This window comes from Lactuca sativa, chromosome 3 (genome assembly GCF_002870075.4).
Source record: "Lactuca sativa cultivar Salinas chromosome 3, Lsat_Salinas_v11, whole genome shotgun sequence".
NCBI lineage: Eukaryota > Viridiplantae > Streptophyta > Magnoliopsida > Asterales > Asteraceae > Lactuca > Lactuca sativa.
Window position 1 is genome coordinate 110,876,562 of NC_056625.2, and position 20,638 is coordinate 110,897,199.

The 20,638-nt window shown below is 38.8% G+C and overlaps 1 protein-coding gene across 1 annotated transcript; it reads right to left on the reverse strand.

Annotated features, from left to right (window-relative positions):
• Window positions 1–18,015: 18,015 nt before the first annotated feature.
• Window positions 18,016–20,246, reverse strand: LOC111889171 (pentatricopeptide repeat-containing protein At3g62470, mitochondrial). The gene has a single exon (XM_023885311.3). It carries the CDS (start codon window positions 20,112–20,114, stop codon window positions 18,177–18,179), a length of 1,938 nt encoding a protein of 645 aa, XP_023741079.1. The 5' UTR covers window positions 20,115–20,246; the 3' UTR covers window positions 18,016–18,176.
• Window positions 20,247–20,638: the final 392 nt, after the last annotated feature.

A 20,638-nucleotide genomic window follows, 5' to 3' on the forward strand; every position in this document is an offset into this window, starting at 1 on the left:
GTACTAGGGCATTGAGTCTTACTCAATTTTGTGTTGCTCTGGATAGGTAGCTCTCCCTTCTTGGAATTTTCCATACTAAACCTCTTTAGTACCTTATCCAAGTATGTGCTCTGACTAAGTCCAATTACTCTATTCTTTCTATCTCTCAATATTCTAATCCCAAGAATATAGGCAGCTTCTCCAAGGTCTTTCATGGCAAAACACTTTCCAAGCCAAGACTTAACTTCGTTCAAGGTTGGAATGTCGTTACCAATGAGTAATATGTCATCGACATATAACACCAGAAAAGTCATTATACTCCCACTAGCCTTGATATACACACATAACTCATCTTCACTCCTAGAGAAGCCAAACTCTTTGACTTTCTCATGGAAGCAAAGATTTCAACTGCGAGATGCTTGTTTCAATCCATAAATGGATTTCTCAAGCTTACACACTCTATTAGGAAACTTTGCATCAAAAAAACCCTCTAGCTGATTCATCTAAACATCCTCAGCCAACTTCCCGTTAAGGAAAGCAGTCTTGCCATCCATCTACCAGATTTCATAGTCATGAAAGGCGGCTATGGCGAGCAATATCCTGATAGATTTAATCTTGACTACTGGCGAGAAGGTTTCATCATAGTCAACCCCTGGGGTTTGTGTGAAACCTTTCACAGCCAGTCTAGCCTTGAATGTGTGTACATTCCCATCTATGTCTGTCTTCTTCTTGAAGATCCATTTGCACCCAACTGTCTTACGACCCGGTGCATTATCAACCAAATTCCAAACTTGGTTGTCATACATGGACTTTATCTCGCTGTCCATTGCCTTTTTCCACTTGGAAGCCTCTGGGCCTACCATTGCTTCCTTATAAGAGACTGGTTCATCTAAATTCACCAGTGTCCTATCACTAATGAATGTGTCCCCGTCTGAAGTAATATGAAAACCATACAACTCAGGTGACACACTCACCCTAATGGATCTTCGAAGAGGTAATGATTTATCAACTGGTTCAATAGGAACTGTTTCCTCTGGTTGAGTGCTAGTGTCATCTAAGGTTCCTTCAGTAGTTGACTCTTGAATCTCTTCAAGGTCAATGGTACTCCCACTGTCCTCTTTGAATATGAGCTCTCTTTCTAGAAAGACTCCTCTTCGTGCTACAAAAACCATGTTCTCACTAGGTCTGTAGAACAAATATCCAAAAGACTATTTTAGGTAACCAATGAAAACACATTTCTCACTTCTTGCTGCTAGCTTGTCTTAAGTCTCTCGTCTTATGAAAGCTTCACAACCCTAGACTTTAATATGTGCTAACGAGGGAACTTTCCCTGTCCACATTTTGTGAGGTGTTTTGGCAACCTTTTTTGTTGGGACAAGATTAAGGATGTGGGCGTCTGTCTCTAAGGCATAGCCCCATAAATGAATTGGATGTGGAGCATGACTCATCATAGAACGAACCATGTCTAACAAGGTTCGATTACGCCTCTCGGCTACACGATTTAACTGTGGTGTCCTAGGAGGAGTCAATTGTGAGACTATCCCACATTCCTTTAGATAGTCATTAAGCTCAATGCTAAGATACTCTCCGCCTCTATCGGATCTAAGTATCTTTATTTTCCTGCCTAATTTATTTTCAACCTCATGTTTAAACTCTTTGAACTTTTCAATGGTTTCTGACTTATGTTTGATTAAGTATACTTAACCATATCTACTATAATCATCAGTGAAAGTCACATAAAATCGATTAGCATCTCTTGTGGTTGATCTGAAGGGTCTACAAACATCTGTATGTATGAGGTCCAACAAACCTTCACCTCTTTAACAAGACCCTGTGAATGGTGATTTTGTCATCTTTCCCAAAAGACAAGATTCACACACATCATCTGATTTTAGGTCAAATGATTCCAACACTCCATCCTTTTGGAGTTGGACTATGCATTTCTTGTTAATGTGTCCAAGACGACAATACCACAAGCATGCCTTGTCTACACTATTAGACAAGTCAATATTAAACACACTATTTCCTAAGGTATCAACACAAGTCACTATTTCATACACACCATCACAAGGTAAAGCTTCAAACACGAAAACACCATTCTTATAAACAGAAATTGAACCATTCAAATTATTAAAAGAATATTTAAAACCTTGTCTGAACAATGCATGAAATGAAATAATGTTTCTCGTCATCTCAGATGAATAGCAACAATTCAATAAATCTAATCTAACATCATTACTAAGAAAAAGTTGATAAACTCCGATCTTGGTCACTAGTGAAGACTTCTTGTTTCCCATGATCAAGTTTATCCTTCCTCGCTCTATCTCCTCACTTTCCTTTAGCCCCTGCAAATCAGAGCAGATGTGAAAACCACATCTTGTATCAAGTACCCATGAACGAGAAGATAATGAGTTATTAGAAGAAATAGTGTAAATACCTGCCAAAGATGGCTTCACTTTGCCATCTTTGATATCTTGCAGATATTATGGGCAGGTTCTCTTCCAATGCCCTTTTTGATTGCAATAAAAGCAAATAGCATCCTTTGGATCAGAAACATGGGGAATGGTAGCATTGGGCTTAGCCTTTGGGCCACCGCTAGATGACTTAACTTGGACCTTTCCCTTCCAGTTTTGCTTAGGAGGACCTTTCCTCTTTTTCCCCTTTCCCTATCCAATAGCTAAGATGGGAGCACTTGCAGGAGTGGAGGCTATACTTTTACCCTTCATCCCTGCTTCAGCTATCTGCAACAAGTTGTGCAAATGGGTCAATGTCTGCTCAATATTGTTCAAATGGTACGTCAGGATGAATTGGCCATAACAATCGGGTAACGAGTTCAAGACCATATCAATGGCCAATTCCTCATCAAAGTGAATGTTGAGCTTGACCAAACGCTTTATGTAGTGTTGCATTCTTTGCACATGAGATACAACTGACTCCCCTTCTTTCATTTTGCAAGCCATGAGTGACTTGACTACTTCAAACTTTTCTTTACGAGCTCGCTTATGGTACTTTTCCATAAGGTCCTTGTTCATCTCAAAAGGCCAGTAGTCCTCATAGTACATCTGCATTTCTGGGGACATGGTTGCGACCATGATACATGCCACTTTGGCAGCATCATCATAGTGCTTCTTATAGGCAGCATATTCTTCGGGAGTGGCTTTGGATTCATCAAGCTCTTTGAGCTCCTTTTCAAGGACATACTCTTTGTCCTCAAAACGAAGCGCCATCTTTGTGTTAGGCATCCAATCGTTATAGTTAGAGCCATCCATAACGACTTTGGAGCAAATGTTGAGTAAAGAGAAGTTGTGCCTGGAGGATGATGAAGCAGAAGTGTTTCCAGGAGTAGACATCTGAAAAGAAAGATAGTTTTAGTTAGATTTCAAGACACTTCAATATAATAACCCAAAGATATCATATCAAGGTTAGGATCCAACTATGAAGATTTACAACTTAGAAATGGAATGCCGAGATCCAAGTGTAAATCTCATAAAGGTAGGTGAATGACGATTCACCAATTCCACCATTAGATAAAATAAACAAACTGAAATCCTAATTCCTTTTGAGATACATTAAAACTATTCAATGGCATGTTTTAATCTCAGATTATGATCTTCTATTTGTGACTGGGATACCGAGGATCACAAACTAGATGTGAATAACCATGCAAATGTGCTTGGTAACCTCATTGTCTCTATCCTTAACTATTGATGTGCCGATAAACCACACATGCTCCATCAAAAGGATAATTATGAGATACCCATTACTACTCTTTATTAGTGTCTATTAATGTGCTAGTAATCCACACACTCTCCACTAACGACCAATAAAGCATAATGTGCAATTTCATGGATTAGCATACTTTTCACATTTTTCCTAAAGTAACTAGAGTTGGGATTTTTGTAAAATAATGTTCTAGTACTTTCCTTAATAACATTATATTTTTAATGAGATGTAGTTGTCCTATCAAATCCGTTTTGCTAACTGTGACAACCCGATATTTCAACTCTTTGTAACGACCAAAATGGGTCAAGTATTGTAACCACTTCTGAATAATAAAAAGTTACTTTCATAATAAAATGTACAAATAAGTTCTACTTAATTTCCTTCTATGATTAAATTTCTTTGAACCATGATCGTACGTGAAAAGAACGCCCAAATCCGACTTCATATAGCGAAGTTATGATTTTTCCAAGTTCGGCTTAGCAACAGACAGCTAAAAACTCGAATCGGAGATCGAGCGACTTTTGGCCGGAATGACCTAAACGAGAATCGAAGGTCTCGACAATGGTATTCCAACGGTAAAAAGTCTGGCAAAAACCGACATCAGATAAAGAAGTTATGAATTTTCTAACAAATTCCTTAAACACGATGGATTTTTAATAAATAATAATAAAATAATTATTGAATTTGTCGACGGAGTCTAAACGAAAGTTGTAAAGCGTAGTCTCACCTACGCGAGGATATAAAGACCATCGAAAACGGAGTTCATATGAAGAAGATATGAGTTTTTGAAGTTTATTAAATAAATTAATTATTTATTTAAATCAAAATTCGGATATTATCCGAAGGGGACTCAGCGTTCTCGGCCGATGTACGCGCTGCGTACCCCTATACGCCCCGCGTAACCGAGAGGATTGGCCTCTGATCGTCCACGTCGCGCTATCCGAAGAAACCGACCCATCCGAACCGTCCGAAGCCCCGACCCGTCCGACCCGACGTCCCATCCGACCCGGCGTCCCATCCGACCCGCGTACCCAGCAACCCGTCCCATCCGACCCGCGTACCCAGCAACCCGTCCCATCCGAACCGAGGCAGTCGAGGCTTCGGTCATGCATGACGTACGCGTATGCGCTGCGTACGGGCGTACGCCCTGCGTACGGGCGTACGCCCCGCGTACCGAGGCAGACCAGCCTTACTATAAATAGGATGCGAGGGTTTCCAAAGAAAGGGTTCAATTCTCTTCTCTCTCTCTCAACATTTCCTCGTTTTCCATGTCCGTTCAAACCCGAAGCTCTGGTCTTTTTGGCTCAAGTCCCGAAGGTCGATTTTGCTCCCGAGATTCCCGAGAATCCCGAGGAAAATCCGTTTCCCGAGACGAAACTCTGCCCGGTTTTCCATCTCGCTATCTCCAAAACTTTCAAGTGAGTTTCATACCCCTTAATCAACCTTTTTAATTATTCTAAATACTTTTATATGCTTTCAAGGGGGGGGATTGCAAGTAAAACACACGAGTATTATCGTGTGTTACATAAAGAAACTCTTTTATATACTGTTATATATTCAAATCACATGCGATTTATAAACATTTAAAGGAACTTTTATATATATATATATATATATATATATATATATATATATATATATAACATATGTCATAATAGCATTTTACCTTTTAAAATATAATGTTGTTGTAATGCATGTATAAACTAAACTGTTCTTAGATTTTCTTGTCTATCCTAGACTCTACACCAAAAATCTATACTTTCATAAACAAGTGATTCCTTTTCTCAATATTTCTAAACAAACAAGACACGCTTTTTGGAAACTATAATAGGTATAGTTTTACGAACAGTTTTCTAACTCTTATGTACTAGAAAACGCATATTTCAAGAAGTTTACTTTCGTATACAAGAACAAACGTAACATTTTATCAAGTAGATCTGTTTTTATACCACGGATTTGTGAGGCACTAACTTCATGTACGTTCGAGTACACATTTCAAGTCCTGTATTATATACCAGAATCCCTTGGAGGGGGAGCGTGGTGTTTGTGTATAGATCTATACGGGCTTGACAAACCCGCGCCCTGACTGTTAGCTGCAGTCCACCGTTTGGGGTGACAAACGTCATAACATTCCAACGTCTGAAGAACGTTGTGTATAGGCATTTAGAGTCAATAGTATGGTTATAAAACTCACAAGGGGTATTAAAAATGCATTGATTTACAAGATTTTCAAACTCATTGGTTATTTTACATTTACATACATTTTGGAAACAAACATTGGTCTTGAGTGAAGGCTACTTTTATACTAGTAGAAAATATAGGATTTTCTAAACACAAACGAACAAAGATAAAACATTTCATCTCAGTTAAACATTGTCACTTAAATACTTATGAAATTCACCAGCTTAAATGCTGATCTACTCTTTCAAAATTACTTGTATGTCCCAGGAAATCAGTAATTTCAGGTATTCATTTCGCTTTTGATGAAGAGATGCTGCGGCGCCAGTTTAATCTCATATTTTGACATCATATTGTAATTGAGTTTTGAACATGTAACTTTTGACAAATGTAAACTTTCAATTATATATATGATGGTTGTATTGCTTTCTTTACTATGTATTCATTTGTTACGCTACCACATGAAGTCATCCGCCCCCGAACGTTTCCGCCGTTCAGGTTTGGGGGTGTGACAGATTGGTATCAGAGCAATGTTTATAGTGAACTAAGTATATCGAACCACATAAGATATACAAACTATAAATGCTTAAGGGACTAATACTCTCTGACAAAACAAATTTTCTTTTTACACTTAAGCAGCATTTCGTTCAACTTAAATTGATAATTCATTTAAGTACACTTACATGCATACCACAAATTATTTTCATGTTATATAACTATACAAGTATTTAGACAAGTTGACACTACGATTGAGACTCGATATATGTAATCAGATTTTGGACAAATATAGCGTGATCAACTATATTTGCCCAAGATTGGACCAACGTATATCGAGGAATGATCGTAGTAAGCAACAAGTCAAAACTTACCAAACCAGTACGGGAATCAAACACAAGAACTTAAATACTATAGGAGTATTTGCTATCTAAACTAGTTAAACTTACATGTTTTACATGTTCCGACTTTACTCAATTCTTATAACCTTATTTCTCGTACAGTCAAATGGCTGGATTTCACCACCCTGGCGACCCCTACTTTCCCAACCAAGGCAACGGAGGATGGATCGAAGATGATCCCGAAGAGGACGAGGAACCCATAGAAGTGGGTGATGACTCCGGTACCGACTCAGAGCCGGAAGTTATCGATCCACCACCCATTCAGCCTCCCGTCTTCGTAAGGAACTTTCAAGGACCGACTCCCGTCTGGGGAAGTCACCTCCACCATTGGAGCCAACAGCAAAACCTACGCCCTCCCTACGGCATGTGCCGGGACTTCTATGATGTCCGCGGCAGAGGTTCGGCTGATCGAGAACTCCCGGTAATGGTGGGTAAGTTAGCCAATCAGTCCTATCAGTCTGGAGTACAAGCTAGTCGACTCCGGGATATCAACGTGGAAGTGCAGGTTCACACTTCTGACATTCGTAGGCTGGACAAGATGCAAGACAACGCCCAATTCCAAGCCGAAGCATTCCAAGCGCAAATGATTGCAGCCCTCGCCGAACTAAGGGAACAACAAGCCGCTTTCGATAGGCGTCTAATGGAGTCAAAGCAATCTGATACGGAGTCAAGCTCCAAGCGCAACCTTCGACGCAAGTAGTGCTTGTCAAGGACTCAAATTTTGTTATAGCTTAGGACCTCGGCTAAAAGTCTTTAAATTTCTCGAACTTTGTAATCGGAGACCTTTATAGGGGTCAAATTTTCATGATCATTGTAACAACTTTTATATTAATATAAGTGGCACTATTACTACTATGTTGAGTATTTCGTTCGAACCTTGAATGGTCTTTGTGAACCCAAATACTTGTTTCATACCTTCAGTCTTACAAATAACTTTCATTTTTCTATATTAAGACTCATACTATCATCTGTTGTTGAACTATAGCGATTTAGTTCATGAGACACATACATTTTCCATTCTATGAAATTCTTATCCTTGTCTTTTCAATCTATAGTTGAAGGATGCCTCCGCGTAGGAATCCAAGGCGAAACAACGGTGAGGAAGCACCTATACCACCTCCACCACCCCAATTTGATGCTGTAATGTTTCAAGCAGCAGTCACCGCAGCGGTGGCAGCTGCCATGTCACAGATCAATAACTCAAGTGCTAATGGCTCGGGATCTGGCACACACCCATCCAACCATGGTGAGAGTCATGGACCACCTCGAGAATGCACCTATAAGGACTTCACTAATGCCAAGCCCCGGATGTTTTATGGTACTGGTGGTGTGATGGCCCTGAGGCAGTGGATTGAAAGGACGAAGGCAGTCTTTGAAATCTGCTCCTGCCCCGAGCACAGCAAGGTCAAATTTGCAACTTTCACCCTTCTCGATAAAGCTTTAACTTGGTGGAATGGCCACGTTAAAGTACTTACCCTAATCGTGGCGAACTCCATAAGCTGGGAGAGCTTGAAGGCCATGATGATGAGAGAATACTGCCCACGGGGAGAAATTCAAAAGCTTGAACACGAGCTATGGACTCTCGGAATGGTGGGTACCGACATCGCTACTTATACCAACAGATTCTGCGAACTGGCAATCCTTTGTCCTGATATGATTGCTCCCGAGAGCAAGAAGATAGAAAGATACATCTGGGGACTGACGCCCCAAATGCGATCAAGCGTGTTAGCTTCTAAACCGGACACCTTTGAAAGTGCTAAGGAACTGGCACAATCTCTGATCGACTACGGAGGTCATCAGAACTCAACCACTTCTGCACCAGCACCACAGAAAGCAAACAACAACAACAACAACAACAACAACAATGGCAGGAAGAGAGCGTGGATTAAAGGGAAGGGTGGGTCTTCCCAAGAATCCGCAAAGAAACAACTGGTGTCAGTAAATGCTGCCATTGTACCTGCTACAGCCCCTATAAATAACTACCCAACAAAGCCTTATATAGGCAACCTCCCAAAATGCACCAAATGCAATTACCACTACCATGGACCTTGTCGAAATATGCAGTGCGCCAACTGCAGCGCGAAAGGGCACACAGCCCGTTTCTGCAAGGAACCCGCAAAGCCGATCACTCAAGTTCCCGGTGCGGGTGTAGGGCAGGCTTGCTACGGTTGTGGCGAGGTGGGCCACTACCAGAGAAACTGTCCTAAGGCAGCAGGCACCGGAGGTGTGAGACGAGTTTTGGCAATAGGCCACGACGAAGCTGTAGCTGACCCAACTATAGTTGCTGGTACGTTTCTTCTCGATAATTCATACGCATGCATATTATTCGATAGTGGAGCGGAGAGAAGCTTCGTGAGTCAAAACTTTATTCATTTACTTAAACCTAAACCTAGCAAGTTAGAAAATTCATTCACTGTAGAGATGGCCAATGGAAACACCGAGAACACAAATTGCATATACATGGGCTGTACGTTAACATTAGACGGCCATTCTTTCCCAATCAATCTCATGCCGGTTCAAATTAAAAGTTTCGACGTCATAGTCGGCATGGATTGGTTGAGTCTTCTTCGCGCCGACATCATGTGCTTTGAGAAAGCAGTCCGTCTTAACCTCCCAAACAACGAAACATTAGTTATCTACGGCGACAAATCTAGTGCAAACCTTCGCATCATTTCGTGCATCCAAGCCCGAAAGTGCTTGCGGAAGGATTGTCGAGCATTCCTAGCGCACATCGTCGATACAAGTCAAGAACTGAAGGACATCAAGAGCATCTCGGTAGTACGCGACTTTCCCGATATCTTTCCAGAAGAACTGCCAGGATTACCACCGCAACGCCAAGTCGAGTTCAGAATCGACTTAATTCCAGGAGCTACCCCAGTAGCGAAGTCGCCTTATCGTCTTGCACCAGCAGAGATGCAGGAACTTTCCAGTCAACTTAATGAACTCCTTCACAAAGGATTCATAAGACCAAGTTTCTCACCTTGGGGAGCACCGGTCTTGTTTGTAAAGAAGAAAGACGGATCGTTCCGTATGTGCATCGACTACAGAGAGCTGAACAAACTTACTGTCAAGAACCGCTATCCTCTACCCCGTATCGACGACCTATTCGATCAACTTCAAGGGGCGAACTACTTCTCCAAAATAGACCTGCGATCCGGATATCACCAATTACGAGTTCTAGAGGGGGACAGTCCAAAGACAGCCTTCCGAACTCATTATGGACACTATGAATTCGTGGTGATGCCGTTCGGATTAACCAATGCACCAGCAGTATTTATGGACCTAATGAATAGGGTATGTCGCCCTTACTTGGATCAGTTCGTCATCGTCTTTATCGATGATATACTTATCTACTCTCGAAGTAAGGAAGAGCATAGTCAACACCTACGAAAAGTCCTAGAAACACTGCGAACGGAGAAACTCTATGCGAAGTTCTCTAAATGCGAATTTTGGATTCGAAGAGTCGAATTTTTAGGTCACGTTGTTAGCGAGGAAGGTATACACGTAGACCCCTCCAAAATTAAGGCTATTGAGAACTGGTCGGCACCAAAGACACCTACAGAAATTCGTCAATTTCTAGGTCTAGCTGGCTACTATCGCAGATTCATAAAGAACTTTTCGAGCATTGCGAAACCTCTTACTTCATTAACCCAGAAATGTGTGGCCTTTGACTGGGAAGCGAAACAAGAGAAGGCATTCCAGACACTAAAGCAGGCCTTGTGCACCGCACCGATACTATCCCTCCCCGAAGGGATAGAAGACTTCGTAGTGTATTGCGATGCTTCAAACCAAGGACTTGGATGTGTTCTTATGCAGAGAGGGAAGGTTATCGCTTATGCCTCCCGACAGCTTAAGACACACGAAGTGAACTATACGACAAACGATCTCGAATTAGGAGCAGTGGTATTTGCTCTGAAGATCTGGAGGCACTACTTATACGGAACAAAGAGTACTATTTTCACCGATCACAAGAGCCTTCAACACATTTTCGATCAGAAGGAACTCAACATGCGACAACGACGATGGGTCGAGTTACTGAATGACTACGAATGCGAAATTCGTTATCACCCTGGCAAGGCCAACGTAGTAGCCGACGCCCTCAGTCGAAAGGAATACACTGGTCGGAGGGTCAAATCTCTGACCATGACTATCCATTCCCACTTATCCACACAAATTAAGGAAGCACAAATGGAAGCTTTGCAACCTGAAAATGTGGCGGGTGAATCCCTGCGAGGAATGGAGAAGAATTTAGAAGTCAAGGGTGGCGGAGCCTACTATCTCATGGACCGAATCTGGACCCCAAATCATGGTGGTTTCAGAAACGTAGTCATGACCGAGGCTCACAACTCAAGATATTACGTTCACCCGGGTTCAGATAAAATGTATCTGGATCTTAAGAAACTGTACTGGTGGCCTAACATGAAAGCAGAAATTGCTACCTTCGTGAGTAAATGCCTTACTTGCGCTAAGGTTAAGGTCGAGTATCAGAAACCGTCAGGACTACTACAACAACCAGAGATACCGGAATGGAAATGGGAGCGGATTACTATGGATTTCATAACCAAGTTACCCAAGACGACAAGTGGACTCGATACCATATGGGTCATTGTCGACAGACTGACCAAATCCGCGCATTTCCTACCCATCAAGGAGACTGACAAAATGGAGAAGCTTACAAGAACTTACTTAAGGGAAGTAGTGCGACTGCATGGTGTTCCGATATCCATTATCTCCGATCGAGATAGTAGATTCACTTCAAGATTCTGGCAGTCACTACAAAGTTCCCTGGGAACTAGGCTAGACATGAGTACAGCCTACCACCCACAGACAGACGGACAAAGTGAGAGAACAATACAAACTTTAGAAGACATGCTGAGAGCCTGCGTGATTGACTTTGGAAAGGCATGGGATATTCATTTACCCCTTGTCGAATTTTCATACAACAATAGTTATCATACAAGCATAAAGGCTGCTCCGTTTGAAGCCCTCTATGGTCGAAAGTGCAGATCCCCTCTGTGCTGGACTGAAGTTGGCGATACCCAGTTAGCTAGAGGAAGAGTTCCTGAAAGCACTCTCACAGGTCCGGAGATCATACATGAAACAACAGAGAAGATCGTTCAGATTCGTGAACGATTGAAAGCCTCAAGAGACCGACAGAAAAGCTACGCTGACCAAAGGAGGAAACCTTTGGAATTCCAGGTAGGAGACCACGTCTTATTAAAGGTCTCACCGTGGAAGGGTTTAATACGATTTGGAAAGCGTGGGAAACTAAATCCAAGATACATAGGGCCTTTCGAGATTCTTGCCAGAATCGGCCCTGTGGCTTACAAGCTTAACCTACCGCGCGAACTTAGTAACATCCATCCAACCTTCCACGTCTCAAACTTGAAAAAGTGCCTGTTCGACGAGACTCTTGTTATTCCACTCGACGAGATCGAGATCAACGAGAGCCTCAGCTTTGTGGAAGAACCAATAGAAATCATGGACCGAGAGGTCAAACAAACAAAACAAAGTCGCATACCCATCGTGAAGGTTCGCTGGAACGCCAAGCGGGGACCCGAATTCACATGGGAACGCGAAGATCAGATGAAACAAAAGTACCCTCATCTCTTTCATATTCACTAGTATCTTTACTACTTTAAATTTCGGGACGAAATTCTCTCTAACGGGGGGATGATGTGACAACCCGATATTTCAACTCTTTGTAACGACCAAAATGGGTCAAGTATTGTAACCACTTCTGAATAATAAAAAGTTACTTTCATAATAAAATGTACAAATAAGTTCTACTTAATTTCCTTCTATGATTAAATGTCTTTGAACCATGATCGTACGTGAAAAGAACGCCCAAATCCGACTTCATATAGCGAAGTTATGATTTTTCCAAGTTCGGCTTAGCAACAGACAGCTAAAAACTCGAATCGGAGATCGAGCGACTTTTGGCCGGAATGACCTAAACGAGAATCGAAGGTCTCGACAATGGTATTCCAACGGTAAAAAGTCTGGCAAAAACCGACATCAGATAAAGAAGTTATGAATTTTCTAAGAAATTCCTTAAACACGATGGATTTTTAATAAATAATAATAAAATAATTATTGAATTTGCCGACGGAGTCTAAATGAAAGTTGTAAAGCGTAGTCTCACCTACGCGAGGATATAAAGACCATCGAAAACGGAGTTCGTATGAAGAAGATATGAATTTTTGAAGTTTATTAAATAAATTAATTATTTATTTAAATCAAAATTCGGATATTATCCGAAGGGGACTCAGCGTTCTCGGCCGATGTACGCGCTGCGTACCCCTATACGCCCCGCGTAACCGAGAGGATTGGCCTCTGATCGTCCACGTCGCGCTATCCGAAGAAACCGACCCATCCGAACCGTCCGAAGCCCCGACCCGACGTCCCATCCGACCCGCGTACCCAGCAACCCGTCCCATCCGACCCGCGTACCCAGCAACCCGTCCCATCCGAACCGAGGCAGTCGAGGCTTCGGTCATGCATGACGTACGCGTACGCGCTGCGTACGGGCGTACGCCCCGCGTACCGAGGCAGACCAGCCTTACTATAAATAGGATGCGAGGGTTTCCAAAGAAAGGGTTCAATTCTCTTCTCTCTCTCTCAACATTTCCTCGTTTTCCGTGTCCGTTCAAACCCGAAGCTCTGGTCTTTTTGGCTCAAGTCCCGAAGGTCGATTTTGCTCCCGAGATTCCCGAGAATCCCGAGGAAAATCCGTTTCCCGAGACGAAACTCTGCCCGGTTTTCCATCTCGCTATCTCCAAAACTTTCAAGTGAGTTTCATACCCCTTAATCAACCTTTTTAATTATTCTAAATACTTTTATATGCTTTCAAGGGGGGGGGGGGATTGCAAGTAAAACACACGAGTATTATCGTGTGTTACATAAAGAAACTCTTTTATATACTGTTATATATTCAAATCACATGCGATTTATAAACATTTAAAGGAACTTTTATATATATATATATATATATATATATATATATATATATATATATATATATATATATATATATATATATATATATATATATATATAACATATGTCACAATAGCATTTTACCTTTTAAAATATAATGTTGTTGTAATGCATGTATAAACTAAACTGTTCTTAGATTTTCTTGTCTATCCTAGACTCTACACCAAAAATCTATACTTTCATAAACAAGTGATTCCTTTTCTCAATATTTCTAAACAAACAAGACACGCTTTTTGGAAACTATAATAGGTATAGTTTTACGAACAGTTTTCTAACTCTTATGTACTAGAAAACACATATTTCAAGAAGTTTACTTTCGTATACAAGAACAAACGTAACATTTTATCAAGTAGATCTGTTTTTATACCACGGATTTGTGAGGCACTAACTTCATGTACGTTCGAGTACACATTTCAAGTCCTGTATTATATACCAGAATCCCTTGGAGGGGGAGCATGATGTTTGTGTATAGATCTATATGGGCTTGACAAACCCGCGCCCTGACTGTTAGCTGCAGTCCACCGTTTGGGGTGACAAACGTCATAACATTCCAACGTCTGAAGAACGTTGTGTATAGGCATTCAGAGTCAATAGTATGGTTATAAAACTCACAAGGGGTATTAAAAATGCATTGATTTACAAGATTTTCAAACTCATTGGTTATTTTACATTTACATACATTTTGGAAACAAACATTGGTCTTGAGTGAAGGCTACTTTTATACTAGTAGAAAATATAGGATTTTCTAAACACAAACGAACAAAGATAAAACATTTCATCTCAGTTAAACATTGTCACTTAAATACTTATGAAATTCACCAGCTTAAATGCTGATCTACTCTTTCAAAATTACTTGTATGTCCCAGGAAATCAGTAATTTCAGGTATTCATTTCGCTTTTGATGAAGAGATGCTGCGGCGCCAGTTTAATCTCGTATTTTGACATCATATTGTAATTGAGTTTTGAACATGTAACTTTTGACAAATGTAAACTTTCAATTATATATATGATGGTTGTATTGCTTTCTTTACTATGTATTCATTTGTTACGCTACCACATGAAGTCATCCGCCCCCGAACGTTTCCGCCGTTCAGGTTTGGGGGTGTGACACTAACGACCCTCCACTAATCAAGGAAGCGGTGGGTGAGAGTGGACACCCATTCAACTACCATTTTATAGGCAGTTTCCTTATACCCCCCCCCCCCCTTATAGATTAGCTTCGTGAATGAGGCATACTAGCGATTTGACTGACCATATTCTTATACATATATAATATTTAACTTTTAATTATAATACATATATAAGGTGTGTTTTAAACTTTTTAAAACTTTGGGGTTTATCTTAAAATTTTCGAAAATTAAACTTTTAATTTAAATTTAAAATAAACCAAATAATAAGATTTAATATTTACCTATTAATTAACTTTTAATTAATTAATTAAATCTTGTAATGATTATCTAATTAAATTAAATAATTAATTTAATCCTAATCCAAATCCCTCTAGATTTCGAAAATTAGGGAATGGGATAATTTCCTTATTTTTCTCAATTATCCAATAAGGCAACTATTATCCAAAACAAAGAAACCCTAAAAAGACTAGCATATTTCGAAATTCAAGGGAGGAGGCTAGGGTTTCCAAAACCCTAACCCTAATTTCGATTAGGGTTCATGGAGGCTAGGTTTTTTTTTCGAAAACCCTATGAACCAAAACCCTAAAAATCGAAAATCTTGGCCTTTAGGGTTTAATGGCTATAAACCCTAATTTGCAATTCAACTATTATAGCTATTCAATTTAAACAAAACCAATCGCTATGATACCACTGATGGGTTTTAGGTAAAACAAATAAACTAGAAAACAATTCCTAAGTTCACATGCAACCTACTTTGGATCTATGTTTTAACTATTAAACATATAACTTTGAATTGCAAAACAAGAACCCTAAGGAGAGAAACTATTTTTGAAATGTATGGGGAAAAAAGAAAAAAAAATGTGTATGACAACAAATATAACCCCAAAATGTGTACAGCAACAAATATAACCCCAAAATTCATTATATATATTTACTATTGAGCTTAGTAAATCATATATGATATATATATATATATATATATATATATATATATATATATATATATATATATATATATATATATATAGGGCTAGGTTAATGTGTTTTTTTACATTTATTGTGTGTTACAATGCACCAATATGAATTTAGTAAAATTAAATAATTATTCAATTAAATAAAGATAGATATGAAATGATTTCCATAAATGTATGTATATTAGATAATATTTATAATTATAATTTTCTTTTTATGAAAATTAATTAAATTTGTCATTAATGTCAACAATAGCATTATTTCAGAATGAATTTGCATCTAGGTTTTATATATGGGTTCGTGTTTTGTTTCAGTACTTACTTAAAATACAATAAATTTGCATTAAATATGAATAACGAGAGTGTATTCTATTAGAATACACTCTTATTCTGCTAGAATACACTCTCATTCTTCTAGATACAAATTTGTTCTGAAAGATATTTATTGTTGACATTAATGATGAATTCAGTTAGTTTCCATAATATAAGAATTATAAATATGGATATCATTTAATATAAATATAATTATGGAAATAATTTAATATCTATCTTTGTTTGATTAAATAATAATTTTATTTTTACTTATCTATAGTAGAATACATAAATTATTGTATGATTTATAAAAAAAAAAATTGTATTAACATATCTATAGTTGATCACAAGTTATTAGTTATGTATCAATATAAGTGGTTATACCTGAAAATAAAAATATAATGTTATCTCTATCGTTAAAACTCACATTTGTTGGAGTGGATAATAATATATTATTTCCCGAATACGTTGCCAATAATTGAAATCATATTGAAGTCAAGAGTTTAAAGTTTCGTGATTTACTGATTCAAAACGTCAGATTTTTTTGACTTTTATAAATATTTTTACTAAAAATATTTCAAGTATGAAATTAAATAATAGACTATAACCTGAGTCCAAAAACGTTCTCGAAATTTCTATCTGAGGTGTGCAAGTCCCTCGGAAACATGGAAACATGTACTACAAGACTAGAATGTTTGCTTTACTCATAACTGTTTAATACGAAATTTCAGTTTTTTAGACGCATTCTTAGGGTTGCAGTTTGAGTTGTTTGATTTGTTTGTCAGTTTACAAATTTGGAAGTAAGATATCTAGTATCTTATAATATTTGAAATGAACTAATTTATTTCACATAAGATGCACTTGTGAACTTGACCGTTTACAGTCTTTGACCTAAATTTCGAGATGTCACATCAGGCCTTTGTGGATGATGAGAAGATGGTGGAGCTCGATGCATGGTGGTGGTGGAGGATCATTAAGTTAAGGAATGATAGGTGTGGGTGAATGTGGGGGGATGGAGGTGGTTAACAATGGATGGTGGTGGTGAACAATGTTTGGGGGGGGGGGGGGGGTGTTAATTTCTAGGTTTGAGCACCCCTTTCATCAATATGGGCAATTGGTATGATTTTTGGGCACTTGGTTTAGATCTAGGTAAGAATGGAGCTGCTAATGGTGATTTTTTTTTTGCTTTGTTAGTGGTTTCCAACGAGACAAGGGGGAGAAAGGACGGTGGGGATGGCAGCGAATAGTGGTGGTGAATGATGGTGTGGTGGTCGTTGGTGGGCTTTTATCGGTTTAATAAATGAGAGATGATGGTAAGGGTGATGAAAATGGAAGCGGTTGGTAGTGAATGGTGGTGGTTGGGAGCCATATAGCTATTATGTTTATTGAGTGAGTGTATGTGTGTTTTATTGAGAGTGAGGAAAGAGAAAATAGGTGGTTGGGCCCTTTTTAATTTTTTGTTTCAAGTTAAAAATATAAATTAAATTAATTTTTGCATTTCAACGATTAAAGAAAATGAAAAAAATATAAATCATAAGGGCATAATCGTCTTTTGAAGTGTATATAGACTAAAACCAATAAAAAGATCTAATTTAAGACCATTGGTGCATCATCAAAACTTTTTGGACCAAAACCCCAGAATTTTACCAACCACAGGGACTATTTTTGCAATTTTGTCAAAGATATATGTGTTTTTTTAATGTTAGAAGATATCTTAAGAGGTTTGAGGACTTTAGTCCACATCCACACCAAGAAAATGACACACAGACCTTCTACAGTCTTAAAAAAAAAAAAAAAAAAAAAAAAAAAAAAAAAAACAAACAAACAATCTGTGAAGCCTAATATCTGCACATGGCGTGGCCAAGCTCAACGACATAAACTATGCACATTGTTTCCAAAACTAAAGAGTAGTGTTGAATTAAAAAAAAAAAAAAAAAAAAAAACATTTTACTCAACTAAAAATGCACATCACTTTCTCCTCAAAACAATTAGTCTCTAACAAAGTTTAACCTTTTATCCGTTTTCTTCATCAACTCAACATACCTAGAAAACACATCCGAAACCTCAATCTTTCCTTCCAATTTCATCTTCTCACCCAACTCCTCAAGAACATTCCCTTTCCCACTCTTACAACAATCTCCAACAAACTTCCCATAATCAATTCTAGGCACCTTCATACCTTTCTCCATCATTTCTTCAAGATACTTACAAGCTTCCATTGATCTTCCAATCCTAATAAGTCCTCCAATAAACACAGTATATGAATTATCATCTTTACATACACCCTTCTCACTCATCTCCTCCCACACTGCAACTCCCATTTCATAATTCTCCATCATAAAAAACGACTTAATCATCATGTTATACGTATGTATACTTGGCTTAATCCCACTCTGAATCATCTTCTTATAAATCCTCACTGCATCATCTGGCATTCGTCTATTTGTCATTAACTTAATCAAAGCATTGTAAAGTCTTCCATCAGGAGGACAATCTTTCTCTTTCATTTCCTTCAAAAGTCCATAAACTTTATCCATTTGTTTCACATTTCCAAATCCTGTAATCAAACATGTGTAAACTGCAGCATCTGGTTTATAATTGTGATTCAACATGTTTTCATAGGATTCGATAGCTTCTTTCATCTTTTTCTGTTTGCATAAATCCCTAATCATGATTGTATAGCTTCTTGTGTTACATGGACCTTTTGATTTCATGATCTCAAAGAGCTTAATTGCTTCAGATCTTTTGTGGGATTTGAAGAGTCCTTCAAGCATGATGTTGTGTGCAACAATGTCGGGTGTGAAACCCTCATCTGTCATCTCATTCCATATCTTTCCTGCTTCTAGAAGATTCCCGAGTTTACACCAACCGTTTAACAACACTGTGTATGTTTGTATGTTTGGAGTGAACTTACCTTTTAAGTTGTGAAACAAAACCTGAGCTTCTTTTCCAAGCTTTGATCTTCCAAGATTATCGAGTAAACAGTTGATGCTATCTACTCCAACTTTGAAATTGTGTTTCTTCATCAAATCAAACATTCCTACTGCTTTTCTTCTTTGTTGACCTGCTGCAAATGCTTTGATACAGATGTTGAATGTTTCTAATGTGAGTAATTGTTTCTCACCCATTTCATTGAGTATAGAGATCATGGTTTCGAATTGTTTAGTCTTCCCAAGAATGTTCATCATTGTGTTGTATGTTCTTGAATCATGGTGATACCCTGGTTGTTGTCCTGCCCATGAAAAGAATCTGAAAGCTGGTCTTCTAGCATGTTTAAACCTTTCTAACACATCGATAACCAGATCATGAGTTAAGTTAATCTTACAGTCGTCTAATACAGCTTCCATGTTTCGATCTAGGGCAAATAACTCCTCAATCACGTTACAGATCCTTTTGACTTCCTCTTCATCTGCTACAGATTTCACACCTTCTGTATCTTCCGATTCTGATTCGTCATCAGAATTTACAACTCCGGAAAAACCCCTAATTTGGTTGTGCCGTTTTTTCTCTAATAGATCCATTGAAGGAAGTGATTTAAAGGAATGCACATGATTTGTCATAGGATTCACACACCTCGTCGATTGTGAATGCGAATTCACAGGAATATACCTAAGGTGTGAAGTTACTAACACTTCTTCTTGTACAGAAGAGATCCAAGAGGAGTGTGGCAAAATAAATGGAACTTGACAGTGAGTACGACGGAGACTATTATCATCACAAGCAGAAAAAATACGAGACAAGGGCAAAGAGCTACCGTTAAGCAAGAGCACTTCCCTTCGAAAGGGTTCTCGTCTTCCTCGAGGCGTCGCCGCTGCTTGTCGTCGGTGAATGACAGAGCATACGCCGGCGGCGGCCCTGTGGAAGATTCCGCCATCTTTGAGCTTTAACTCCGACAAAATTGACCGATTCTTTAGATTAACAGCCATTAAACTCCATGGATATTGTTAGATTTAGTAGATGCACCGACTAGCGGCGAATCGGCGATCAGTATCGGTGATTGGAGTGGTGAAGATAGGGAGTGTAAACTGTAACGTACAACTAACGATGACAGATATTGTTTTTCGGATTTTGTTTTAAAGAAAAAGTGTTGGGCTAGCTAATTTGATTTTAGACCATGGACTCTTCTTTATCCATTTAAGTGCCCATTTATTGCTATGTAAATTGTAAAGTCTAAACCAAATGTAAGGCCCAACTAATGATATAAAGCAAGTTATGTGTGTTTTGAAAATATTAGGGTAAACTACTGAAATCGTTTTTATGATTTGGTCAAATTTGTATGTTTGATCAATAATCTTTTGTTGCATTCAGATCCTCCTTATGGTTTGATTTTGTTACGTTTTTCATCCTTATGAGTTGATCAAAATTGCACGTTTGGTTCCTAATTTTATGTATGAAAGTGGACGATCTGAGTGCAAAAACAAAGTTGGGGACCAATTTTGACCAAACTATA